The sequence below is a fragment of the Emys orbicularis genome, chromosome 4 (genome assembly GCF_028017835.1).
Source record: "Emys orbicularis isolate rEmyOrb1 chromosome 4, rEmyOrb1.hap1, whole genome shotgun sequence".
In the NCBI taxonomy this organism is placed as follows: Eukaryota; Metazoa; Chordata; order Testudines; family Emydidae; genus Emys; species Emys orbicularis.
This window is the reverse complement of record NC_088686.1, coordinates 76,616,962-76,644,675: the sequence shown is the minus strand read 5'-3', so window position 1 is coordinate 76,644,675 and position 27,714 is coordinate 76,616,962. Positions and strand designations below refer to the sequence as shown.

At 50.1% G+C, this 27,714-nt stretch overlaps 2 protein-coding genes across 2 annotated transcripts in view; both read left to right on the top strand.

Moving 5' to 3' along the window:
* CRY2 (cryptochrome circadian regulator 2) overlaps window positions 1-6,276 on the top strand; it is a 37,035-nt gene extending 30,759 nt beyond the window's left edge. The window contains exons 7-12 of the mRNA XM_065404384.1: window positions 12-323; window positions 1,133-1,284; window positions 1,449-1,651; window positions 2,169-2,258; window positions 3,474-3,615; window positions 4,163-6,276. Of these exons, the coding sequence (XP_065260456.1) occupies window positions 12-323; window positions 1,133-1,284; window positions 1,449-1,651; window positions 2,169-2,258; window positions 3,474-3,613 (897 nt within the window). The 3' untranslated portion in view covers window positions 3,614-3,615; window positions 4,163-6,276. The remainder of the gene's footprint in view (window positions 1-11; window positions 324-1,132; window positions 1,285-1,448; window positions 1,652-2,168; window positions 2,259-3,473; window positions 3,616-4,162) is intronic.
* Window positions 6,277-17,505: 11,229 nt separating this feature from the next.
* MAPK8IP1 (mitogen-activated protein kinase 8 interacting protein 1) overlaps window positions 17,506-27,714 on the top strand; it is a 46,217-nt gene continuing 36,008 nt past the window's right edge. The window contains exon 1 of the mRNA XM_065403681.1: window positions 17,506-17,591. Coding sequence (XP_065259753.1) covers window positions 17,506-17,591 — 86 coding nt within the window. The remainder of the gene's footprint in view (window positions 17,592-27,714) is intronic.

Genomic DNA, 27,714 nt, shown 5'->3' with positions numbered 1-27,714 from the left:
CTCTTCTACAGGTGAAGCGTAACAATACACCACCACTCTCACTATATGGGCAGCTTCTCTGGCGGGAATTTTTCTATACGGCAGCCACCAACAATCCCAAATTTGACCGCATGGAGGGGAACCCAATCTGCATCCAGATCCCCTGGGACAGGAATCCTGAAGCCTTGGCAAAATGGGCAGAGGGCAAGACAGGCTTCCCTTGGATTGATGCTATCATGACCCAACTGAAACAAGAAGGCTGGATCCACCACCTGGCCAGGCATGCTGTGGCCTGCTTCCTGACCAGGGGTGACCTCTGGATCAGCTGGGAGTCTGGAGTCAGGGTAAGTCGGGCATTTCCAGAATTAGGCAACAGAGCATGGGGAGCGCAAAATCCTGTTGGCATATTCTGCTGGGATGGCAGTACTGTCCTAGCAATCATGGAGTAATGTGGAAGAGAGGATGATCTAGCTGGCTTTGCTTCGGTCACGAGCCTAGCTTTTTCTGCCTAGTTCAATTAAGTCCTAAAAGCGATGATGGGATAGTCTGCAGTTACCTGAGTAAATGTAAATGGGACCCATTGGTTAATATGGGCTGTTGTTAAAAAGTGGCCCCAGCCCAAGTGGAGGCAGAGGCATCCCTGCCCCGAGGGGCTGAAACTCTGATAGACGGTTGAAATTGGAATACACAACTCCTAGGAACCAAATTGGACAGGAATTCCGTGGGTTATTACTAATCTCCTGCTTCCACTCAGAGTGGGGAATGGATAATGTGAGGCCTAGAAGCAAAAACCCTTATTCACTTTTGATTGTTCTGCTGCACAGAACTGCTCTATTCTGCATACTTACATTACACTTCCAAGTTTAGGGTTGGTGTCCAAATCTTGCAGTAGAACTGTACAGCAGAGTCCAAAGCAGCAGGAGCTAACTGGTAGTGTTTGAAAACCTGACCAGACAGGGCTTCTCGTTGGAAATGATTGAGATGTAAGGAAGCATGGTCCGGTGTCTGCATTACTGCTCCTGTTCCAGTTACCAAGATCTGTTTCCTGACAACCTGATACTTAGTATCTGAGGCTATCTTCTAGTGTTCCCTGCTACTGGGTCTTTCCCTTGGAGGTTGGTTCCCTCACCATCTTTCCCTCTGATTGCTGCAGGTGTTTGATGAGCTATTGCTGGATGCAGATTTCAGCGTGAACGCCGGCAGCTGGATGTGGCTTTCGTGCAGTGCTTTTTTCCAGCAGTTCTTCCACTGCTACTGCCCTGTGGGTTTTGGGCGCCGCACAGATCCCAGTGGTGACTATGTTAGGTGAGTAATATGGGTGGGTGCTTCCCACATACCTCCTAGCATGCCAGTGACACACAGCTGCACAATCTGCCTGACTGGGTGGCTGACTTGTTGCTTATCCCATACTTGTGAACTCTTTGTGGCTGTACTCTGAATAAGATGTCATCTCTATATATGTGCTGCAGGCGGTATTTGCCCAAGTTAAAGGGCTTCCCCTCACGGTACATCTATGAGCCATGGAATGCCCCTGAGTCAGTGCAGAAGGCAGCCAAGTGCATCATTGGGGTGGACTACCCCAAACCCATGGTGAACCATGCAGAGACCAGCCGGCTAAACATTGAACGCATGAAACAGATCTACCAGCAGCTGTCACGCTACAGGGGCCTCTGTAAGTACGAGACACTGTGAGACACTTGCTTCATTGTGCACTTTAACCCTGTATCAGCTGAAGGAGATAAGATGGTTGGGATGGGAGGGGGATTCACAATACAGCAAATGGCAGCTGTGCACCTGATCAGCCCTTTGCAGGAGGAAGTGGCTTCTGCCAAAAGTTTCTCTAAAGATACATGTTTTCCCTGGGAATGCAGACCATGAGCACCTCAGTATGGCAAGCTGTGGAGGTTGGCAATAGCTCTCAGGTAACTGAAATTGGGAAAAGAGCCTACTGGGGACCAGAAACCCTGTGCTTCGCTCCTAAAGCCCATGCATAAGATCCCAATGAGAAGGGATCGTGGGGGCCAGGACCTGGGTCCCCAGCAAGCACTGTACCAACTGAGCTTTAAACCCAGCTTGTCTTTCATCAACACGTGCACCACTAGGTGTTTGCACCCAGGGCGTTCTGAGCTCCCCATGAAAAGCAAGAGCCTGTTCCTCAGTGGAAGTCTCAGTGATCGTTCTCTTCCCAGGTTTGTTGGCCTCCGTCCCTTCCTGTGTGGAAGATCTCAGTTGTCCAGTCACAGACCCAATGTCAGGCCAGGGCAGCAGCACCAGTACAGGTGAGCAGGAGTTGTTGGTAAATTACCTAGACAAGTTAATGGGCACTTGGAGCCCATAACTGGAAGCTTACTTCAGCAGGGAACAGGTGTGTGGGGGTAGAATGGTGTAGATATGGGTTGGGCAATTTTCGCAGGGGGGGCCACTCCACGATTTTTGGTAAGTCGTCACAAGCCGCACATTTCTACTATATTAATGGAGGGGGCAAGGGGACCTGGGAGGGACTTTGGGTGCAGGCGGGAGCTCTGGGCTGGTGCAGAGTGTTGGGGTGCAGGAGGGGGTGTGAGGTGCAGGCACTGGCCAGGAGGTGCTTACCACAGGCGGCTCCTGGCTGGCAATGCAGCAGGGTGCTCAAGCAGGCTGCCTGTATGTCATGGCCCCCATGCTGCTCGCGGAAGCAGAAGCGGCTGCGGCCAGCTGCTTCTGGCATGTCTCTGCGCACTCCTTGCAGGGAGGGAGGCAGCGGGTCTCGGTGCGCTGCCTCTGCCCGCAAGCACCGCCCCCGCAGCTCCCATTGGCTGGCTTCCGGCCAATGGGAGCTGTGAGGACAGTGTTGGGTCAGGGGCAGTGCGCGGAGCCACCTCTACCAGAGATGTCAGCAGCAGCTGGCCGCTTCTGGGAGCGGTGTGGGGGCACAGCAGACAGGCAGCGTGCCTGACAGCCCCGCTGCGCCACGGGACTTTTAGAGGCCTGGACTCAGATCGCGAGGGGGCAGAGGAGGCCAGACAGAAATGTTAGATGGGCCGGATCCAGCCCACGGGCTGTATTTTGCCTGCCCCAGTATAGATCTTATTCACTTTCATTTAGACTTGCTGGGAATTCCCCAAGAGAGCTCTTCTTAAAAGGCCCACGGAAATGTAGTCAGCGATTCTTTCTGGCATCATGTACTACAGTTCCATGGAACCTGTCTAGACACACAGGACATGGAGGGGTGGGGAGATGGAAATAATTTTTCTATAAAACTAGCCCTTTACTAGAGCAGGAAGACTCTGGTGATTGTCCTGGGCTGGAGTTGCTGAGATTCAGTATCCTGTCTGTTAAACATTGGTGTCCCAAAAAAAAAAAATGGGTGGAGGTTGTGGCTGCACTTCCCGTTGCTTTGGCATTGTAGGCTCTCCTTTTCCCCTGCTGTCTCGGCACATAGGTGTCTAAAGCAATAAATCTGAGAAGCCACAAGGCCAGAGGAAATGTTAGTGACTCTCCTCTCCCTCTTGTAGTGCAGAGGCTGTTGCATTGTGGCCAGACCTCTCCAAAGCGTAAACATGAGGGAGTGGAGGAGCTGTGCACTGAAGAGCTGTACAAACGAGCCAAAGTGACGGGTCTGCACATTTCAGAGATCCCCAGCAAGAACTTGTGAACGTGAGTAGCCCCATGATCTTGCTCTGGGATAATTGTAGGGCTGTGGCCATCCTCAGTCGTTTCTTGACAGTTGGTGGTGCCCAACTTTAAATGCTGTCAGTTTAAATCTAAAACTGTCTTACTGTGGTTTGATGGCCCCACAATACTACCAAGTAACTTCTAGTGTGTCTCCTGTCTTATATTCATGTTGCTATATTGCTTGGCAAGGTTCTAGTTTAGCTGGCCAGCAGAGGGCAGCAGCATTGTTAATTTAGCAAACACAGATTGCTTTTAACTTATGAACCTGTTCTGCAGGGTTTTGCTCCCTTCTCACAGGAACCAGCTGTCCCACATAATCAGACTTCACAGTCTGGTTCCAATCTGCTCCAAAAGTTGCAGGCTGGGAGGGAGAGCAGCACATCTTTGTGGGGGCAAGATGCTGTTCCTCATACTTCACTTGAAATGCTCCTGACACTGCTGTTGGAGAGAAGCTGACTGTGTTCTGTTCTAGCTTGAGTTCTGCAAAGAGGACTGATACCTAAATGCTTCTTTTTTTTTTCCCCTGCAGCCAGAGATGGGAGAATCACAAGGGAAGAAGAGTTGGGGTGCTGAAGTGTTCGCCACAGCAGTGGAGGGGTGCTGCTTCCAGAGGGATCAGAGCTTTTGACCAACAGCTGAAAATGTGGGGTGTCTGTGTGAATGTGTAATTCTGGTGGCTGCCACACAGAGATATTGCATCACTTGTGCTTGAGTACATTTTGGCTCATTGGCATACAGAAGCCCTGGGACCTAAACCTGTCTCTTCTCAGCCAAACCTGGAATCTGCCCAGATTGGAAGGGGGAAGAGTTTTCCATTCACTCCCAGGTGTATCTTTCCTTCCCATTTGTCTCATGCACTGGTCCATTTGCTGCCTAATTACAGGGAGCAGCATCTGCATGTCAGAAGAAATATTCACCCTTCCTATTAAATGGCAGGTAGTGAATTGTCTGTCGCCCCAAAACAGGCCAATTCTCCTGTCTGCATAACAGGGTGCTCCCCAAGGCATCAAGGAGGCATCTGTTTGAACAATTCCAGTCTCAAAGCATGTTGAAATGTGCACCTGTATGAGACAGTCAGCAAAGTATTGGGATTGGGAAAAGGATGAAGCTGTAGTAATGGGACATCAGTACAGCAGTAACCATGACCACCCTCCCTGGACCAGGGAGCCCTTTAAGCTTCATTGAGCAAATAACATTCATACTGGTGCCTGATCGTGACCCTGGCCAGTCTCCAAATGGGGCAGATGCCTAGAATAGGCAGTTGAACGCAGGCTTTTGCCTCTAGGGGTCATCTTGAGAGGAAATTTCAAGAGAAGGGTGACTCTTCTGAGAATAAGCCTATGACTTGATCATAGGTGAAGCTTTCTCCCAGAAATTTGCTCCTCTGAGTAGCAGAGAAAGCTACACCTGGTGGGGAAAACCATACTGGGCTCTGGACTTTACCCTTCCTGCACTTTTTCCTTCCTTAAGAAGCTGCCCTTTCAAACAAAGAGTGAGCAATGTCCAGTGTGGAGCCTGTGCAGTGTCTGATGTGGAGTGAATGTACCACTAGAATGAGGCTGGGCTGTTGGGCAGCTCCTATAAGCGAGTCTTCCTTGGGCTCCATAGCCCATTCTTTGTGGATGTCAGCTCACCTTCCTGTAGGTTGCAGTGCATTTGCATCTGTGTGTTTGGTTTCTGCATTGTGTAACCCTATGGCCATGTACCTTGCACAGCATCCTTTCCCCCCCACACCTGCATTCAGTGCTTTGTATTCTAACCTGACAGCTTTGTAGGACATACAGGCTGTTAACCATACATCCCCTGGTCTTGTTCTGTATTTCATGCTCTGTTTCAGTAAGGTGCTCACAGGCCCTCAGGCTGCCTCCCCAGATGATGGGTGGAATAGAGTAGAGGAGCCTCTGTTTCTGCAGCCTTCATAAGGAATTGTCTCCAGTAGCTGTTCTTGGCACTACATATTTATTCAGTCTGAAACCCCTACTTGGCACAGACATAGCCCCTAGCCAAAACAGCTGCTTAGATTCACATATAGCCTCACCTACTAACAACCTGCTCCCTTACCATGACAGTGGAAGACCATAGTTTCCCATCTTGAATAGATTTGGATTCAATTTGGGGACCCTCGTAAATGACGCTGGGGTTACAAGTATCCACTGATTCAGGGGCATGTGAAAGGTTTACAATATGGGGAGGTGGGGCAGTTGTATCAGAACCAAGAGTTAGTTTATTAAACAGCAGATAAATAATCTTTCCTTCCTACTAACAACACTAGGGCATTGACCCCAGATTTCCTTTTCCAGTGGAATCTATTGACCAGATTTTCCAAGCAAACAGTGAGTTACCCCTCCTGACCTTGTTTTGGTGTCTATTTTTCCAGACTAATCTCCTCTAGAGAGAATTTAGAAATAACACAGTAAACCAGCATAGCTGGGGTTTGTCTCCAAATCTTTACCCAGAGGGGCCCCTATAGTCTAGTAGCTGTAGGGGTTAGGGGAAGGAGAGACCCCTGTCCTCTGCTGCAGAGAGAAGGGGAAAGAAATGCACTTTGTACACTTAGAATTTAGAAATTGTGACTTCTGTCATATGGAAGGTTTCATGCTTGTCTGTAAATATGACATTGTTTTATAAATGTCTTTAACCCTATACTTGCTGTGTTTTCACTTATTTCAAGTGAGTCAGGTGTAGGTTGGAGGGACTTTCTGTGCCAGGGCAGAAAGTCTTCAAGTAGCCTGTTGCAAAGCTTTGTGGATGTCAGGGGAGGGGAATGTGTGCTGTTCTGCTCCCAGTCATCCCCAGTATTTGTATTCTGGCAGCCGGAGCACCCACAGTTGGCTAGGTGCGGTCCATACAAGACAGAACCTGCTTTGAAGAGCTCTCAATCTGAGAAGATATAAATGTGAAGGGAGAAGAGAGGCAAAGTACACAGTTTATTTTAGGTCTTGATGAGTGTAGTGACTTTTCAGACAGTCTTAGAGGGTATTCCATGTGGAGAGAGTAGCATGGGAAGAATAGAGACAGGGCCGTCCTTACCCATACGCAAAGTACGCAGCTGCGTAGGGCACCAAGAAATTTGGGGCATCAAATTTCCTGGTGCCCTACGCAGCTGCGTGCTGCTCCAGCCCTTGCTCCGCCTCTTCTCCATGGCCCCTGCCCTAGCCCCACCTCTTCCTGCCCCTGAGGAGTGCAGCAGGGCTGGGCCTGCACTCACCGGTGATGGGAAGTGCAGGGCCCAGCCCCAACTGTGCTGCTGGTGAGTGCTGGGGGGCTGTTCCCCCGTGCCCCCCAAACCAGCCCCCCCATGGAGGCCTGGGGCCCCACCCCACCCCCGCTGTGGGTGGGGATTCTGCGTAGGGCCCCAGAATAGCTAGGGATGGCCCTGAATAGAGACTACCCACTTCAACAACCAAGGGGGGGTTGAGACCACCATCATTGGAGCAGAGAAGATGAATGACACGCTAGTATTCACAAATCTGCCCATTCACCAACTCCACTGGGCTGGACATTGTGTGTGAATGCCTGACTCTCACCTTCCAAAACAAGCCCTCTACTCTCACCCATGGTGAGAGATCCTGTGGTGGTCAGAGGAAAAGCTACAAAGACATACTGAAAGCATATCTCAAGAAAACTGACGTGGACATTGCAAGCTGGGAGGGGCAAGCCACCAACCAACCTCAATGGGGCCACCTCCTCCATCAGGCAGTGGCCTGCTTTGAGGAGAAGCACCTTGCCCTCGAAGCTGAAAAAAGAGAGAAGGAAGGAAAAAGAAACAACTTTCTCCATGCAGGCAGCTGACCCACCAGGAAATGTCTGTACCTACTGCGGGCGGATATGCGGTTCCAGGATCAGACTCCTGAGTCATCTCAGGACCCATGTGTAAATCTGTGGTAGAGATTCTCAAATCGAGGGATTGCCACTGATGACAGCTCTGCCTATATTTTTAATTAAGGTGGGAGATGAGGGTCTTGTCAAATTTTAGCTGTGTGGGTGGAGAAACTGTTAAATCCTAGATGTTACGGAGGAAGTGGTGGGATTTGGACACTGCCTGGATGGGAGGAGCAAAGGAGTGGATGGTGGAGTTTCAAAGATGATACCTAGATTGAGTCTGAGTGATGGAAAATGGATGGTATCAGTGACAGAACCATCTCTGATTAACTCAGCCAAACCATGAATGGATTGTATGCAAATACAAGGGTGATTGATTGGCTTAGCTAGAGACTAATAGGTGGAGAACTATCCCCAAGCAATGTAAAATCTGGGAATAGTTAATTGGGCACAAATGCTGGAGATAACCTTGAATGTTGTATCATGCCTTTCACTTCAGAGGCTTTTCAAGTGCATTTGGACAGCCTTGGAGCCAAGATGGCTTGCCTCTTGGTTTTATCTTTTGTATGTCACTAGAAGTAAGAGAAATTGCAGATAGACATATATTTTCAATGGCAAAAAAACCTACACTTACGCAGAGTTAAAATTACGTGTTGGTATGTTGTCCCCTTGCACAAAATTAAGTAAAACTCAGGAAATTCTAAAAACCAGGAAATGCAGAGTTAAGGTTGCCCAGGCAACCTTAACTCTGTTCTCTTTCAGCTATGCCCCATTAACACATATACCTTTTACTCTGTCAAGCCCACAGTTGCTGAAATGTACAAACTTTTCACTTCCTTTCCACCCATTCACTCTCACCTATTCCAGCTAATATTATTAAAGGACAAAAGGGGCAGGGGATGAGGAAAGATTACCCACACTACCTCCCCACACTACCTCCCCTCTTTCAGCAACGCCTCAATGTGCACACAGCACATACTCACACTGGCCCTTGGCATTATAGGATTCAGAAGGTTGTACGAAAAGCTTGTACGTTTCAGCAACTGGGGGGTTGGCAGAGTAAAGGTATGTGTGCTAATAGGCATATTGGGGCATTGCGAAAGAGGGCAGAGTTAAGGTTGTATGGGCAATCTTAATTGCCTTTCCTGGTTTTCAGACTTTAGAGTTTTGACAACTCAGCATGGTGAAAGGGGACAGTATGCCACCAACCAACCTTAACTCTGCATTAATGTATTTTTCTTGCCATTTGAATTTCTTAGCTTTTTGAACAGGAAAACATGTTGTTAGGCATTAGTAATGATTTAGACAGCTGTATATATGTCTTGTAATGAGCATACTGAGCCAGCTGCATCTCTCTCTCCCACCATGTGCGCACCTATTGGCTGCACCCTACTTGGGGTTGCCACCTTTCTAATTGCTGGTAATCAGCCCCCCTTGCTCGCTGAATCATCTCCACTCACTCCACCCCCTGGGCTCCCTTTGGGGCTGGGACAGGAGCTGCTGCAGCCTGACAAGGAGACTGCCTGCAGGTAGGAGGCAGTCCTAGCTGAGCAGGGGCTGGCCTGTGTTAATAATCAGATGCTCCCCCTGCCCTCTGGTAACTGGACTTTTGGTGTCTGGTCAGTACCTCTGACTGGACACTACCAGGTCCCCTTTTCTATCTGACTTTAAGTCGAAAACCAGGCACCTGGCATTGGCAACTCTAAATGGCACCCAGACACAGAAGCCAAAGACTGGACTGTCCAGGTAAAACCTGGAGGGGTGGAAACTCTAACCCCACCAACCCTGCTTCAGCATGTCTCCTCAGCTATGCTCTTACCTATTCAGTGCATTCTCTCCTGCAGCCTGGCTACCTCCCTATTACTGTACCCCAACCTCCCCACTGCAAGCAGGGAACCCACTTCTCTGAAGTCTTTCCCTGATATACTGTTGCTGTTACTTTGCTGGAGTGCACTTGGCAGGGCTGTCGGGTGCAGTTAGACTGAGCGGCTAGAGGGTGGTTGGGGGTGCATTGACAGAACTGGAGCTGCAGGCTCGTTGGGTGTGCATGGGTTGGGGTGCACTGGCGTAGCTGTGGAGTGCATGGGGGTTGAGGTACACTGGCTGAGCTAGCAGTGTCATGCTTCCCTCCTTCTCTTCTCCCACCCAACCCCTTAATACCCCTCTCCTGCCAGGAAGCATTCACAGGCCTATTTCCCCCCCGCCAAAGACTTGGGTTACATTCTCCCCCAAAATAAAATTGCCACTCATGACTCTCAAATCAGAGCAACTTCCAGAGGCTCAGTTTAAAACTTTTTGCCTTAGGTGGAGGCTTGGGATTAATTTATCCTTAGTTATGTTAATTGAAGGGTGGATTCACAGCCAGTACCGGGTTTACCATGGGGCCGGGCCCAGAGTCAGAAGGGGCCCTGGCCAACCCGATTTCCCCTGCCCCCAAGCTGGCTGAGTTGGCCAGGAAAGCTGCTCTGCCCCAGTCCTGCCCCCACTCCACCCCTTCCCCTGAGCTATGTCCCAGCTGGGGGACTGCAGCAGGGGTCGGGCTCGCCCTGCACTCACCGGAGCGAGCTGGCTGCAGCCCGCTCCGCTCTGCCGGCTCCCAGCTGCGCTGCCAGTGAGTGCTGGGGGGTGGTTCCCCCCCGTCCCTGAAGGCTGGGTCCCAAGGCTGGGAGCCAGGGGAGCAGAGCTGAGCGGGCTGGGGCCGGGTCACTCCACTTCCTGCCGCCCAGCGAGTGTGGGGTCAGGCCTGCCCTGCAATCACCGGGCGGCGGGAAGTGGAGTGAACCGGCCCCAACCCACCCCACTCCGCTCCGCCGGCTCGTACTGGGGGGCGGTTTCCCTCCTGAAGTGAAGGGGGTGGGATGGGGAGGAGATGGAACAGTGGGGAAGAGGAGGGGGAAAGGGGGGGCAGAAGGGAAGCTGGAGCCCAGCATGTGGCATCCCCTGGGCAGAAGCTGGGGCTCCCCTGTTAAGCAGGTCCATTGAACCCTCATCCTGACAAGCCCCCCCCCCTGCATCTGTACCACACCACTGAGCCCCAACCACCTGCACCTGGACCACACCCCCCCCGCTGAGCCCCAAATACCTTCACCTGGATCCCCTGCCGAGTCCCATTGCCCCTGGACCCCCCCCATGAGCTTCTGTGAATCTAGATCTCCCCCTGAGCCACCCAGATTGCCCCACAGAGAACTCTCTTCCCCCACCTGGATCCCCCCACACTAAGTCCCTCTGCACTTGGATCCTGCTGCTGGGCTGAGCTTAATTACACACACCTGGTGCACCTGGCACAGGGGGGCAGGGCCCCAGGGTGTTTCTGGGGCAGGCCTGGCCCTTGCACTGCATCAGGGCTGGGTGCAGCCTCACTGCTGAGTCCCTAGGGTGGGGTGTGGGGAGACTGCAGGGTAATCTCCCACCTCCATGCAACCAGTGGCCTGTGCTCCCCACTTCCACGTTGGAGCCTCCACATGTATTTATTGATAAATAAAATTTGCAGAATTTTAAAATATTGTGTGCAGAATTTTTTATTTTTTGGTGCAGAATCCCCTCAGGAATATGGGGTGCTGTGCAGCTGTGATGGTGGGACTGTGAGGAAGGTGGTGGGCAGTGAGGAGGTCTATGGGCGGGGGGGCATTGGGCGAGCGGTGTGGTGTGCAGGGTGCTGTACAGTTGTGGTGGGAGGCCAGTGGGGGAGGTCTCTGGGAGGGGTGGGGGTTGGGCATACAGATCTGTGGTGGAGGTGTCTGGGTGAGGGGGCGCTGGGCAGGGGGGCAGTGTGGTTTGGGTCCAACTTCAAGGGGAAGGGGCAGGCTAGCAGTACAGGGCTGGGCAGTCCAGTGTGCGTCTGGCACCTGCAGGTTCGTAAACAGTGCCCTCCTGCTGGGCTGGGCAGAGCAGGGCTGCTCCGGCCACGCTGTGCCTCATTGCCTCCAGCCTGCCCTTCACGCTGGAGACTGACCATCCCACCCCCCTACACCTTGCCCCATGGGGGCCCACAAATATGTTTGGGGCCGGGCCCACAAAAAGTTAATCCGTCCCTGTTCACAGCCATCAAGAGGCCTGTTGCGATTTATCCAGTCATTAGTGCCTCTCCCTTTAACAATACAAGGCAGCAGAAGGAAACTGGGCTTTTTTGAGGGGGAGAGGGGCTGTAACTCAAACGCCTCAAATAACCCCAATTTTGGATTACTGCCGCAACTCCATAAGGCACACCAAATTTCAAAGCAATGTGAATAACCACTCAGATTTTAGAACACTTAACGGGTCACGCTTTAAAGCCTGTAAAATAGTGGGAATGGAAATGGTCTAGCTGTTTTTCCTGTGTTGGTGCATGTGCAGTGTAAAAACGTACACAGTCTTAAAAATTGTTCCCAGTTTGGGTCCCCCAAATATTTAGTGGGCAGCATATACTACCTTGGGGTAAAATTTGACAGACTGAGATCATTTTGGCCTGCATCACATCAATAGTTTGATCTCTAGATCCGTGCAAAAAAAAAAAAGTAGAAACTTTTTTTTTTAAATTGCTATTTATTTTCAAGGCTTGTATCTCTGGATGGATCCCTTGGCTCAAATTATTCAATTTTTGGGCCACTAACCTGACCTTCCTGAGGCACACCAAATTTCAAAGAAATCCAACTAAGCATGGCAATTTTAGAGGACTTTAGGAAGATCAACTTTTAAACAGTCACAATGCAACCTCAAGTATGGTGGTGATGCAATGCCACTATCATTTTAAAACCATTTGACATCTAAAATATGAAGACTGGACTCCTTTAGATGCAAATGTTTGAGAAGAAAAAAACAGGCAAATGGCTTAAAATTAAAATCAGATTACCTTAGACAAATTTGGATGTGAACGCATGGCCACCTTATCCACATGGAACACTACATAAGAGGGACATTAATCATGGGATATGTATCTCCTTAACTGTAGGCTGATATTATGGCTACGATAAATGCCAGCTTTATAGACAGATGGTAGGGAACAGTTTGACAGAAGCCCCATGAGCTTTGTGAGAACAAGATTCCAGTCCCATGGCAGAAGTGGTTTGTGCGTTCGAGAGGATCGGATATGTGGTTATTGCAGGTGAACAAAGACTGTCAGACCATGTATCAGAGAGTGGAAAGCCAAGATTGCAGCTAAATGGACCTTTGATAGTTCAAAACAGTGTTGACTGCTCAGTGTGTAGTGCAGGATAAAAGGGGTGAAAGGCTATGTGGACTACTCCCTTCTGAGCAGCCCCAAATCTCTCCAGTTTCAATGCAAGAGGAGTTGCAGCAGGCTAGTCACACACAGCAATCTGCTATCCCAGTAACTGTAGCACACCAAGTTCAAGTAAGAAGTGACTGACTGCTCCATCCAGTGGCAGGGAGGGGATCTCCCCAAACCAAGAGCATCAGTTTTGTCTGGCCACAAGCTAATTCTAGTCTCTACAGGAGTTGCCCTTACCCTCTGGCCCAATCTTTAATCTTATCTTCCCAAGCAGCAACCCATTCTGTAGTGGGCAGCTGCCTTGGCTCTAGCTATTCTCAAGCACCAAGATGCAGTGAAGAGTTGCCTTGACCGTGGCTTCAAGATATGAAGGAAGAAAATCTGTACTGGGTGTGGAGAAAAAGGGGATGGAACCAGACAAAAGCTGTTCAGATAGGGCAGGGTGAAAGATGCAGTGTTGCAGTGGATGGTGTGAGTATAGTGAGTGAAAATTACCAGAAGCACTGAATGCTACTCTGTTAGTTAAATATAGCTGTGGGCATTCTAGTCCAGGGGTCAGGGTTAAAATCGGGTGGCTGTGTTTTAGGTCTGTCATTTTCTGTGAATTTTGAAGTCAGGCTGACCTATGACTTTTGTCTAAAATAGTACTCTCCCCCCAGATGACAACAGACAGGCCTACACTCCCTTACTTTTGTAGATTTTTCTATAGGTTTGTATTAGAACAAGTATACCTACTGGGATGCATTAATATCTAAGCTGTTGCTTAGGTACACAGTTAGTTTCTCTGGAGTTTCCCTTTCTTAGGGAGGCAGTGGCTGAAACTGTTGAGTTTGAGAGCAAAGCTCCTGAACTAATGCACCAGAACAAATGAATGTAAAATCTAAATGGTGTGTGGATAGGGAAGAATTATGTATGGAGAAGAGGGTGTGAAAGCTGATGTGAGCACAATAGTGGGAACAGGTTTTGTTTAACTAGTATTCCATCTACTACCTCAGGAGCTGCTTCTGTAGCAGGAAACATTGACACAGTAACCACTATTAATTTTGCAGCAAGAAACTTTGTCAATTTTAGTTCAGTTCTGGTCACTCATGTATAAATAATAACGCTTAAAGGCAGAAATAGGAGGTGTCCAGAGATGGGTGATGAAAATGATTGGAGGTAGAAAGTGAAAAGTTCAGTACTGTCTAGAGAGGAGATGAGAGGATATGACAGAGATATACAGAAGGCGACATGGTATAAAGATTGGCATATAATACAAGAGTGAGCACCCTGACTAAGACCATGGGATCTAAAACTCAAAGGTAGCAAAAGGAAAAACCCTTCTATACAATGCATGAGAGACATGTGGAACTCAGTGAGCCTAGGAGGAGTGCTGTAAAGCAAGACTAGATGTTGATATGGATAACGTGAACATCCCTGGATACAACAGAGAATTAAATATATCTTACTTTCTGTTTCAGGCTATATCCCAAATTGTTTCTCCATAATTGTCCCTCACGGTGCTCCTTGCATCTTTCCTGCTTCAGAGCCTAGTCAGGCATTTTCTGAGACACATTTCTAAGTATATTTATCACTATCTGGTTCAAGTGCTCGATTAGCCCAGGAGACTGGTGGTGATAGGAATATTACCCACAAGGTGAGTGAGGATGGTAATATCTTTTATTAGACCAACTTCTGTTGGTGAAAGAGAGATACTTTTGAGCTTACACAGAGCTCTTCATAGGAATAAAAAGAGAATTCCAGGTACCCTAATATCCTGTAGAGTGCCTCATAAGGGCAGAGGTTAAGTGGGAGCCTCTATCTGATTCCAGCTTGAACGCACAGTTGCCAACTTTCACGCGGTAAATAAGCACCCCAACTTTCACAATAAGCCAAAAATCAAGCTAATCCCATTTCAAAACAAGGCCAAAACAAGCCCATCCCTAAGAACCCCAACACTCTATGTGACTAGATCCCCCCAGCATGCAGTCTGGGACTGTGGTGGGCCTGCTGTGCACCCCTGACTCTCTTCCCCCTCCCCGCCCCTGCTTGCCGGGAGCCGATCAAAAAAAAGAAGCAAGAAGCAACAAGCTACAAGCCCAACAAGCTACAAGCCAAAAACTAGCCAACAAGCAACTCACAAGCCAATTAAGCCAAAAACAAGCCAAATTTCTACATTTTTTCGTGGGTTTGGCATGTCTGCTTGAACAGCAAACCCCCTCTACTAAAAACATGACTAATCAATACCATAGCTGTGGTTCAGGGTATATCACTGGGAGCAGGTAAAGCCTCTACCCATTTTGTAAACAGGCAGGTCCCTGTGTGAATGTACTGGCTCTCTTGGGAGGAGCATGGACTCACAGGGCCCACCTAATCAATTTGGATATCAGATCAGGAGATGATCCCTTTGCTCTGAAGCAGTTCTCGGAACCTGACCCATGAAGGCTGGAATATGTTACAAGTGAGGCTCTCTGCACCTTTGCTCAAGTTGGGCCAGTAGGTCTGTTTAGGATTTTCAAAAGAGAGAAAGTCTAGTTCTCCAAATATCCTAATCTTTCTTCAGGAGGAAACAAGTCTATTTGTGGAGGCGCAGTTAAAGGACACCACAATAATGAAGCTGTATCATTTCATAGAGAATTTCCTAACTCATTCCATCTCACCAAAGCTGACCGGTAATGAACCAAATCGAAGGCCCATGACTCCAAACCAGTCCACGAATGTTATCCCTTTTGAACTCAAATCGAGCAGGAGATCAAAACCCCTGGGACCATTCTGGGACTCTCAACTCTGAAGAAGCAGATGATGCACTGGATTTTAGCCATGAAGTAAATTGTCTTCACATCTTGGAATGGAGCCATACCTATGGTTCCTTAAGAGATTGAAAGGGCCAGTCCAGTGCCATCTACTTATAGTATCCCAGGGCACAGCTGTCATTATACACATACATATAGTAAATTGATAATAGTAGGTATGGCTAAACTTAGCAACATGTTAAAAGTCCCATTGGAAGATTAGAAATACTACCCCAAGCAACCAAAACTGTGTAAATTGTATGCTTCTGAACACAGTGCTACTTAATGGGATACCTAGGAGTAGATGGGGGCGGACATGCTAAACCTGGTACTGTGGTTTCATGGATGTTATTTCCTTAAGCAGCACTACAAATGTTATGGGAATGAGGGAATGATTTAAATACCATCTCAGCACGAATCAGCATGGGATTCTTTCTAGACCTGGTGAGATGGTTAAAGTAGGGGAGGTAACTTTGGCCTGCTGTTTAAAGGGCAGCGAGTGGAAGGAGTGGGGGGTAGACCCGGCCATTAATAGAACTGGTTCCACCTCTTTAATTCAATGAAAATGGTTTGAAATCTGGCTTTAATCCTCCCCTTGCTTTGACCATAATGCAGACATGGTGGCCTTGGGCCTGAGCAGCAGGACTGAACCATCCCTGGGGAAAGCAGTGCTGCAGCAGAGGAAACTCCTTATCATCAATTTCTGAAAGGACCCTTGGAAAAATATTTGTATTCTAAACTGGAGAAAGGACCCATCCCCATTTGGGGTCAGGGTGCTGATGAGGCACTGCCACGGGGGTGGGGTGGGGTGGGGGGGATGGGAAATTAAAATACCTGTTCGTTTGATTGTCTTGCCCTCTCCAGACCCCTTGGAGGCTACTGCCCAGTATCTTTAGCCCCAGCCTGCCCCCTCTCTGCTGGCCCAGGCTGTATTTGCTGGACTCCCCTCAGCTGCTTGGCTGCCAAATAGCATGGGTTGGGGAAGGGTTCTGCTGCTCTACCTGCAATCCTAAAGGCTGTGCTGAGACATCTCTGGGGGGGAGGGAGGCTGCTGCTACCCTGGGGGTCTCCAAGGCGCCTGACTTTGTGGGGGAGGGTCAGTAGTTCCTTATTCCCCTCCCACTCCTTAGATCAGTGGTTCTCAAACTTTTGTACTGGTGACCCCTTTCACATAGCAAGCCTCGGAGTGTGACCCCCCTAATAAATTAAAATTACTTTTTTATATACACCTCTACCCCGACCCGATATAACACGGTAAAGCAGTGCTCGGGGGGCGGGGCTGCGCACTCCGGTGGATCAAAGCAAGTTCCATATAAGGCGGTTTCCCCTATAACGCGGTAAGATTTTTTGGCTCCCGAGGACAGCGTTATATCCGGGTAGAGGTGTATTTAACACCATTATAAGTGCTGGAGGCAGAGCGGGGTTTGGGGTGGAGGTTGACAGCTCGCGACTCCCCATGTAATAACCTCGCGACCCCCAGTTTGAGAACCCCTGCCTTAGATCCTCAAGATGTTAGACACTGCACCTGCTTTTTCTGTAAAGGAGCTATCATTACTTCAGAGGACCCACCTCCCCAGGAGCCTTTCACAGAGTGTCAGAACACTTCATCCCATGTCAACCTCCCTTCCTCACCCCCTGCCAATCCCCCTCTTTACCCTCTGCCAGTCCAATCCCCTCCCATCCTCTGCCCCTCCCCCTCCTCTGCCAGCTCACCCCCTCCCTGCCAGCTCTGCTCGCTCCTGCATCAGCCTTCACCCCGCTACCTCCCGCCTGTCCTGGGCGCTCCTCGAGGAGCAGTAGCTGCCCCACCCCGTGGGACTCCTGGGCACCCTCCACCTGCTGCAGCTCGGCCGGCGGGAGGGGGAGCCAGGCTGCAGCACCCAGGTGGGGGGCATCTCTCCTGTAGTTGCCACCTCCGGGGGCTTCCTCGGCTTTGGCTTTCAGAAGCGCCCTTTCCTGCCAGCCCCGGTGCCCCCCAGTGAATTCCTGTCTGGCGGCCCTGCTCTCTCCTCCCCTGCCAGCATCAGCAGCATCCATCTCCCCTCCCTCCCTCCGCCTGCATGGAGAGAGAGAATGGCGGAGAGGGAGAAAGGAGCCACGTCCCCGGCCGGATCGTCTCCGTTCCTGGGGCTGCATCTGGCCTCGCCCCCCAATTTCAGGTACCGGAGCCTCCCCCCACCCCAAACCCCTCAGTCCCTTTCCCGGGGGGGCGGGGGGTTCGCTGCAGATCTCGTTGGCCCTGCCCCTTCCCCCACCTATCCCTGTTCTGCAGAGCCGGGCTGGGCACAGGCTGCTGCTGCTGCTGCATCCTCTGCTCCATCGCGGGCAGACGCCGGCAGCCCCCGCCGCTTGCTGGCTACTTCCCTCCGAGGCTGGGAACCAGGCGGCGGTGCCCGCTCCCCCCGCCCCCCGAGACTGGGCGAGGGAAGGGGTAAGCCCCCCCCCCGAGCGGGCACGCACAGGCTGCATTGCCCTGGGCGGGGGCCGGGGTGGAACAATGCCTGCCTGGGGCTTCAGCCAGCCAGGTCCCCTCTCAGCAGGCTCGGGGCAGTGTAACCCTCCCCACAGGCCAGGGGGTCAAACCCGCTGTACCCGCCCGCAGCTGCGAAGGAGCCGGCTGCCCTGGAACAGGTGGTGTCTGCCGCGGGCGGTGCTCTGCTCTCTGGAGGAGGCGGGGGCTTGTGCCTGCAGCCCAGTGGGGAGAGCTGGGCTCTGGGCCCTGTTTTCCCTGCCGGCTTTGTGTAGGGAGGGGCTGCAAACACAAACATCCCCCCCACCTCCAACCCCAAATCCCTCCACAGCCTCCTCTAGCATCCTTCTGCCCCCCCAAATCCTCCCCTTATATCCCCCTCATGTGTCTTGCACATGCTTCCCCCAAATACCCCCCACCTCCTACCCAACTCTTCACACACCTACCTCCAGTCCTCTCACCTCCCCCACTGCCTCCCAAAACCTCCCTACTTCCCACCCAAGCCCCAACACCTCCCCCATCTTCTCCCAACCCTCCCCCCCCCACACACACACACACCCACCCCACTCAAAAGCCTTCCTCCACACCCAAAAAACACCGCCCCTTCCCCAAAACAACCTTCCTCCCCAGGAAATATTTCCTTCCTCTCAAACAACCCCTTTTTTATGTCCCCTCAGAGACCCCTACCCCAGGTACAGACCTGAAACAGAAAACAAACCCAGGAGGGTGCTGCGGATTTAGAATTGGTCCTCTCAGAAATACTGAGCACCCCCATCCATCTGGGACATGGAGCCCTTTAATCTGAAGGCTGTGAAACTGTTCACAATATGGCCTGACAGCCCCAGGCAGAAGCAGGGACAGGAGCAGAGGTGGACTGAAGAACCTACAGCTGCCTAGTTGAGATAAGGGTACAGGTGGGCTTGGAGGGCAGGATGCCTGCCAATGACTTTTGGAGAGCAGGATTAGCAAAGAGGTGCACTTGGGGCAGGGGCAGTGCCTGGCATTTGACCATATATAGGCCCTGTCACTATTTTTTTCCTCCTATTTGGTGGGCTTGATGTCATTTGTTTTTCTGAAATTCTGAGCAGTTGTTCTCTGGTTATCATATATGTGTGTCTTGAATGGCGGGGCACTAAGGCTAGAATTGGGTCTGAGATGGACAGGAAGGTGAGATCTGTACTGCGTTGTTTATGCTGAGAGATTCTGGGGGGCAGGAGAGATGCTCCACACCTGTGATCAGAGGTAAATGTTTCACGTTTGACTCTGTCGGGAGTCCAGGGGTCTGAGCGTTGAGGAAAGAGATTATCTGCCATCATTTTGGAGGGGAAGCTGATGTGTTGTTTGGGCATTGTGAGGCTGGGTGATCTACCTGGAAGGGCCCTGCCCCTGTGCAGACTGTCATTTGGTTCTGGAGTTTCCTCTGCTAAACAGCTTTGTGGGGCTCTGTAAACAGCAGTCCCCTCTCTTCCTTTTAGTTCTAATGCTGCCTGTTTGATTTGTTTGAAGCCATTGCATGCAACATGGCTGCATAAACCATGCAAATTAAGCAATTAAAGCTGCCTCTGGAAAGGTCCACCATGGAGAAAAGGCTCAGCCACAGAGCTGGGTAATGTGAGCCGAGCAGCAGAGCTCAGCTCAGTCTGGTCCCGTGACAGTCTCGGGCTTGCTGTGTGCTGCTGTCCTAGATACAACATTTGTCTCCTGGGCTCTGTCCTCTCCAATGTAAACAGCAACACCCAGGGAAGGAAGAGCAAGGTGCTAGCTCCTTCTGTTGACCAGGTCTCCAGAAGTGGAGTCCAAATTCTCAGGAAGCAACTTTTAATGGGAAAGGGAGCAAGGAATAGTCATACCTTGTACGGGGAGGTGTCAGAGCCCTGAGATTTAATGAGGAGAACTCAGGGGTCTCTGAAGTTAGGGCAAATCATTCCAGGAGCCCGGAGTTTGGGATCAAGTTCTTGGGATTGATGGAAACAATTCTGAGGTCTCTGAACTTGAGGGGGAATTTTGAAGACCCAGAGATAATGTTGAAATATTTAGGGATATGGGGGGGAGTTGGACACACATACACCCCACTTGCTTCCCCGCCAGGGTGTGTTATCTGGCAGGTGTAAGCACTGGGGAGTGGGAAGCTGTGTAAACAGAGAGTATCTGGGGTGACAGAGTCCAAAAGTCACTGACAGGCATCCTACCCCCCCAAACCCCATCCTTTCTACTGTAGTCAGCTCCAGCACCTGTGAGAGGAGAGACCTCCCACTCTTGGGTTGCCTTAGGGCTTCCATTGTTCTAGGCTGAAAAGGGCAGCAGAGACTTCAGTCAAGGGTGAAGTGAGGTGCTGAATGAACCATGAGGACATGTGAATGTTGTGCTTCTGGCGCAAGGGGAATCCCACCCACATTTCCTGCTGCTATTCCTACCCCTTCTGAATGGCAACACACAGGCTCCCAGCAAAGGACAGCAGAGCCATGAGGTAGTGTGTCCCCTTTAATACCTAAGAGAATCAGCACTGCCAGATTGTCTCCATTTTGGGGCTATGAGTGGGGGCAAGAAGTTCTGATTAGTTCTCTAGTATGAAGGCCTCGCATCATCTGAAAAGGGTCTGGGAAGTAACAGTGTGGGATGAGGCCCTTCTTTTTTAGGGCAGCCTTCTTGGGTGGTCACCTTGTCTCAGTGAGGGGAATTCTAGACATTAGAGATGGAAAAGTCCCATTAGGTTCCATTTGTCCCCTGGGCCGAAGGCAGGATTGGTCCCTACAATCTATTCTCCAGGGTTGTGCCCCCATCAGCTTTAAATATCCCAAGCAATGGGGCTCCCGTCCCCTTCTTTAGGAGACAATCCCACAGCCTCACATACCCCACTGCCAAGAAGCTCCTGAGATTCAGCCCAAGTTGCTTTGAGCAGGGGTTGGACTAGATGACCTCCTGAGGTCCCTTCCAACACTGATATTCTATGATTCTATGATTAAGTTTTTCTTTGCACTGTCTCATCCTCCAGTTCCTACTTCTATCCTGTAACAGGGTGGCTTGCCCCCGTAAGGGCTAGAGCCCAGGGGCCAGTCAACCCTAGTTACTAAGGAGACACCTGACCAGGCAGCAGGATACCTTTCTTTGCAGTGTTAATGTCAGAAACTTTTCCTGCCACGCACTGGACTTTCTAACTCTAAATTACCTGTCAGCTGGAGGAAGAGGCCCCTGTGTGGCTGCTAATAGTTCTGTAGTCTGGTTGTGGCCATGTTGGGGATGGCCAGTTGTGCAGGCCAGGGATAGAGTATATCAGGGCTGTCTGAGCCAGGATGAGGGCCCAGCAGGGTGAGTTTCACAGAGGGTTTTGCACTAGAGCTGTTTGCCAGCCCTCAGGGGAAGGATTGTCCAGTGCTCACCCTAGAGCTGGGACAGGAGTCAGGCTGCTGCAGCTGTGTTAGTGTCTCCTAGTCTGTGCCCAGGGAGGAGGGGATAGGGCTGGGGACAAGTGAGAGATGCTTCACCTGAAATTCTGTTACTAAAAGAGCTCTCGATAGTTGATGTAAGAGCTTCGCTTTTAAAGCAGGAGTGGGGTGTAAAGCGTTATGCAAAGCTCGCAGCTGCTAGTTGCCCCGGGCCCAATTCTCCACAACCCTGCACCTTGCGTAGTCATTGACACCACTGGGTAAGCATTCTGACTTGGTGGTGTTTTACACCTACTTTGCACTGGTGTAAATGACTGCATAAGGTGCAGAGCACCAATGAATCTGACCCCTGTCCGTAGCAGTGACCAGGTCTGAGAAGGAAGAAAGTGGAGTGGGGGGGGAGGGGCAGCTCCCTTTAGCAGGCTGCAGACAAATCACTCTGTACTGAGTCTGAGAAGAACTTGAAAGGTAACCAGTACTCGGAAGAGAGCCATCCAGAAAAAAACTGGAGGAGATGCTGCAAAAAGTAGTGGTAGGAATGTAACAGAAGGGGGTGGTGGGTGGCAGAGATGTTTTGGGGGCATCTTTTGGCCCTGAGGCACACCCATTTCCAGCTTTCCTAATAAAGAGCCATAGCATCAATCTAGATGCTGAACAGCAGGGCTCCTGGGAAAACTACCCCCTAGGGGAGCTATTTGCATGGTTCAGGGAAGTTGAGAGAGAATACCTGAATCCCTCTGGGAGTCTGACTATAACAAAGGGAGCTGGGCAGCATTCCTATTAGAAGGGCTTCTAAAGAGAGGGCTGTCTCTAGGAAAAGGGAGTGAACCTCTTTGTATTCCCCCAGGAAGTTCAGGGGAGTCTAGGCTGAGGTGGAAATCAAGCCCTGCGTTACAGATTGATTTGTCTGTTTTATGTGTTGGGGTGTCTGAGTAGTCAGCTCAGAGGCAATGGGCAGGGCATTTGTTTTAATGCTCTACAAAATGAGGCTTCTCTGAGGATGCTTCTCTTTGGCTTAAGCAAAAGACCCTCTGGTTCCTGTGTGGGGGGAAAGGAACTGGAGCCCAGCCACAAAGGTGTTTCCCTCTGAACTAGCACTGTATTGAATGCCCCAGTACGGTGCTGACTTGCAGATGGAATATCAGAACAAAGTCCTGACTGCTTCTGTTCATCAAAGATCTCTTTGCAATTTCGCAAGAGTCAGGGTGGTAACCTTGCTATCCTAGCCAAATTCCAGCTCAGGTGATTCTGTTCCGTGATCCTACATTCCCTCCACAGGTTCAGATGGACACAGAATTATTCTTCACTTCCTTTCCTGAACTGTTGTGTAGCATGGCTCTGTCTGTTAATCAGCTGCCAGCTCCTACCCCAGAGGTGGCTGCATTAAAGTGGCTGGTAAAGTGACTTCTGTATGTTAGTGCCCTGGAGAAACATAAGTTATTAAAATGCAACTTTTACCACTGGCTTTGGCAACTGGGGTCTGCAGCTTTTGAGGTGCTGATAGAGGCAAGATGTGTCACCTGCAAATACACATTTGTGATTTGCCTTGCCTATGTTAAGTGACCTGGGTAGGAAACTCTTGCTACACACAGTGTCACGGGTAACAAGGAGACTGGCCTGCTGGGTAATAAGGAGATTTCTCCATGCTCTGGGACCTGGCGCATTTTGCAGGAAGTGACCTGGATGTCTGCTTGTTGCTCATGCAGCATGTAAGCTGTTGCTAGGAAGGGTTTGAGCATCTTGAGGGGATTCTAATGACTTCTTCCAAGCCAGTGTGGATCACTGCAGGAGCAGGAATGAAGAAGACCAGTTGGTGTCCAGTTTTTAATGCAAAAGCACCACGGACAGCTCTGTCAATGCACCTCAATTTTGAGTTGCAGTATTCCCTGCTATTCCACCTTGAGCCTTTCAAGGAGTGAAGGCTAATTTCATAACACACACATACCTACTAAAGTGAGGCGGGGTTGGAGAAGAGCAGCTAGGGACGTGACAGCTGAATCTTTTGCTGCTGACAGGATTTCGGTGGGTGCAGTCTTGGTCCATGAAATAATACAAAGAATTATGACTCTGATGATGATAAAATTAATGGAAAGGAACATGTTTTAAAATGGCAATTTACCAGGCTGCCCACTCACCCCTGCCCACATCAGCCTGCATAAGCGCTCATCTTGTGGAGTGTGTGTGTCGGGGGCGGGGGGGGGGGGGGGTGTCATGGACTGCCTTATATTCTCCCTCCTCCTCCCCACTCCAAAGAATGGTGGGTAGATGGGACAACTATGAAAGAGTTACCCTGTAAAGCCAGTAGCCATCATGCTTACTACCCTCATGGGCTGCACAAAGTCTAGATCTACTTCCTTGTTCTCTTCAGAATGAGGAGGCAGAGAGACTGGGTGGTCTACTGCAGTGTTTCTCAATGGCCAGTCTGTGGATTGGCACCAGTCCCTGAGATCTCCCTGACACAGTTTAGGAAGGCAGCCGGTCCCTGGTATCAAAAAGGTTGAGAAACACTGGTCTAGTGGACTGAGCATGCAGGGACTTTGGTTCCTATTCCTGGTTCTGAAAGGGAGCGTGGTTTAGCAGACTGAGCATGGGACCGGGAGACAGGATTGTCATGGGTTTTGTTCCTGGCTCTGCCACTGGCTTGCTGTTGTGACCTTGGACAAGTCCCTTCTACTCTTTCTGCCTCAGTTTCGCAACCTGTAATATGCAGATGATATTTCCTTTCTTTTAAGGGGGCTGTCAGTGTGAGCACCAGAAAGGTGAAACATGCTATGTAACTGCTAAACATTATTATTATTATTGTTAGCAGGGCTTGAAAAATCCCCTCACCTAGGGTGAATAGGAAGCTTCTCGAGGTGAATGCCTTCAACTTCTGCAGAATGTGAATTTTCATTAAAAAACAAACTTTTCAGCTCGTATGGTTGTGAGGAAAATCTTCAAGTCACCTAAGTATAATTGATGCAACTATATCTGCCTGAGTTTTCAGACTGATGGCTCACAGTGAAAACTGACCAGAGCCTTATTGGGTTTGACAGCAGCTATTCAGATTTTTACGATCCGCAGTGAAACTAATTGAAAGGAGGGTTGTTTCACTCTGCTAGTACTTGGGGAAGCTCTGAGCAGCAGCAGAGGCAAGTGTAGGAGCTCGTTACTGGGGAGGAGGATCAAAAATGGATGTGGGCAAATGGAGACCTACACTTGCAGCAGCCAGGAAGTTTCTGAGTGGGAGGGGCAGGGGGAAATAGGTAGAGAGAGCTCTTTCTCCCTTCCATCAGCTGAGGGACTTAAAATGTATCAGACATCTACTAGCTGATATAAAAGATGGAGCCTGTGAGCCCTTGATAATCTTTATCAATTATCTGCCAGAAAATCATTGCTGATAAAGTTTGCAAATGACACAAAAATTGGTGGAGTAGTAAATGATAAGGACAGGTCAGTTACAGAGCACTCTGGATCACTTGGTAAATTGGACTCACTTGAACAACATGAGTTTTAATATAGTCAAATGTATATCTAGGAAACAAGACTGTAAATCATAGTTGTAAGAAGGGTAACTATAAGTTGGAAAACAGAGAATCTGAAAAGGATTTTGGGGTGATGGTAGATAATCAAGTGATCATGAGCTTCCAGTGTGGTGCTGTGGCTAAGACAGCAAATGCGATCTTTGGATGTATATGCAAGGGAATAATGGTAGAAGTATGGAGATGTTATTACCTCTGTATCTGGCATTAGCATGACCAATATTGGAATACTGTATCCAGTTCTGGTGTCCACACTTTAACAATGATGCTGACAAACTAGAAAGGGTTCAGAAAAGAATGATTTGAGATCTGGAAAACCTGCCTTAGAGAGAGCGAAAGTAAAGAAGCTGCCTTCTAATTAGCTTTAACTTAAAGAGAAAGCTTAAGAGGTGACTTGATCATGGTCTACAAGTACCTACTTGGGGAGAAGACTGCTTATAACAGAAGGCTCTTTAATCAACAGACAATGGTATAATTACATCCAATGGCTGGAAGCTGAGGCTAGGCAAATTCAGACTAGAAATAAGGTGTGCATTTTTAACAGTGAGATAAACTGTTCCCTTGGTGAATTACCCTAGGGATGTGGTAGATTCGCCATCATTTGAAGTCTCAAAATCATGACTGAATGTCTTTCGAAACCCTCTGCTCTAGCTCGACCACAAGTTATGGATCTGATGCAGCAGGAACTGCTTGGTGAAGTTATATGACCTGTGTTATGCAGGAAGTCAGTCTCTAGAAGAACATAATGGTCCCTTGTGACCTTAAAATCTATGACAAGCAGAGTCCAGGGACAGCTCCATGGTCGAGGTTCCGGCACCTCCCATTTCCCAGCAGCTGGAATGCAGGGCCGGTGCAAGGAAGTTTCGCGCCCTAGGCGAAACTTCCACCTTGCGCCCCCCACGCGCCCTGAGGCACCCCCCCGCGGCAGCTTCCCCCCCCTCTGCCCTGAGGGCCCCTCCCCCGGGGAACTGTGCGGCAGCTTCCCACCCCAGCTCACCTCTGCTCTGCCTCCTCCCCAGGCACGCCGCCCCCGCTCTAATTCTCCTCCCCTCCCAGGCTTGCGGCACCAAACAGCTGATTGGCACTGCAAGCCTGGGAGGCGGGAGAAGTGGAGCGGTGACCGCGCGCTCGGGGAGGGGGCGAAGGAACGATGTAAAAAAAAATTGGGGGCACCGCTTTTTGGCGCCCCCAAATCTTGGCGCCCTAGGCAACCGCCTAGTTTGCCTAAATGGTAGCACTGGCCCTGCTGGAATGGGGTTGCTTTTGACTGGACAGTGAGCTGCCCACATCTTCTCATTGATCTTTAGCTTAGCATGTTTAGTCCTCTGACTCCTTGGACTTGGAAATGTTACCAGACACCTCAGTGTGAGGGGATGGACGGGGGAGAGATGGGAAAACAAATTAGAGAGAAATTGAAGGGGAGGATATAGAGACGAAAATACAGGGAAAGGAAGAGAGAGAAGGAAAAGAGGAAATAGACACCAAAAACAATACAGGAAAAGATGCCTCATGATTTATTATAGGAAAGAAAGAAGATGGGGGAAGTGGAATTAAAGCCAGGAAGATTATGTAAGTTACACTTTTTAAAGAGTATTACATAGAAAGTTCATTAGTGATTTAACTTACAGTTCAGTGCAGCACGCATTAAAAAGTACACATAGTTAATTGGTTTAACTCGCAAGGGGTGTGGTTTGGGGGTGTTACAACTCAGGGACTCTGCCCTGTATGGTAAGATTAGTCCTAGGGCTAGTATGTTTTGGGTAAGTGTTTCAAGCCCTGATTGTTGGTCTCCCTGTGTCAGGGCCCACTGGCAGCAAGAGATCTTTCTATTGTGATGCTTTCATTGGGCAGATCTCACTTGTTCCTGTTAAACTTGTGGAATTGAATGCTTGATTACCAGAGTAGCTGTTGATGTTGTTCTAACTCCCCTCCGCTCTCTTAAAAGCTTGAAATGAACCCAACCTTAGCACCTGATCCCCGGGAGCTGGCTGTGCTCACTGCTATCCTGGACCACACCATTGCCAGACCCTGGGCAGAGAGACTAGACCCAGAATGGGCCAGCAGAGGGATGGGGGGGGGGGGGAGAGGCTGAAAGTCTGGGGATTTAGATCATGTCTGAAAGCACATGAAACACGAGCAGCCCCACCTTGTCCTTGTCAGGCACTTTCATGTGTGTCTAAATACTGTGCTGCCCCTTTAAATTTCTTTTTATAGATGAAATGATGGTTCTCTCATTGACAAGTAAAAGCCGCAGACTGCCCCATTCCCACCTGGGACTGTGGTCCATGCAGAGGCTGACTAGACCAAGTAGGGGCCTTGCAAGGGCAGGAGAAGGTGGCTCAGCAGAGCTGGTATCAGTGATGTGGTAACTCAATGCCCCCTCCCCTGTCTGCTGGTGATAAGGGGGGGAGCAGGAACTGCTATTGAGCAGGAGCCTGGCTGGCTGGCTGAGAGACTCAGCAGCCCAGGCAGAGTGCAGGGCCTGGCACCATCTCAGCTCAGTGGGTTATTTTTTTTCCAAGACAGCTGATTCAATCTATTTTTAATGAGCTCCCCTAGATTGCGCAGTGGGGAGGCAGAGAGTGGCGCAGGAAGCAACGGGCTCTGAGCTGGGGCAGGCAGAGGGGCAGCACACGCAGAGCTCAGCTCCTTTGAGCCTGGCTCCTCTACCTGCGGCCCTGAAACAACAAGGAAGGGGTTCCTCTTAAATGCAGCTGGCCTTGAGAATGGAGTCGAGCACAGAAGAGGAGAGCTGGCTGGAGGATCAGTGGGAGAAATGGTAGGGAACTGTGGGAAGGGAGGGCCGGGAAGCAGTCAAGCACCTCTGGGTGCACCCCCTCCTTCTGCATGTGATGCCTACAGAGCAGGAGTGAACTTGGTACATACTTGGCCCATAGTTTATCGGCTG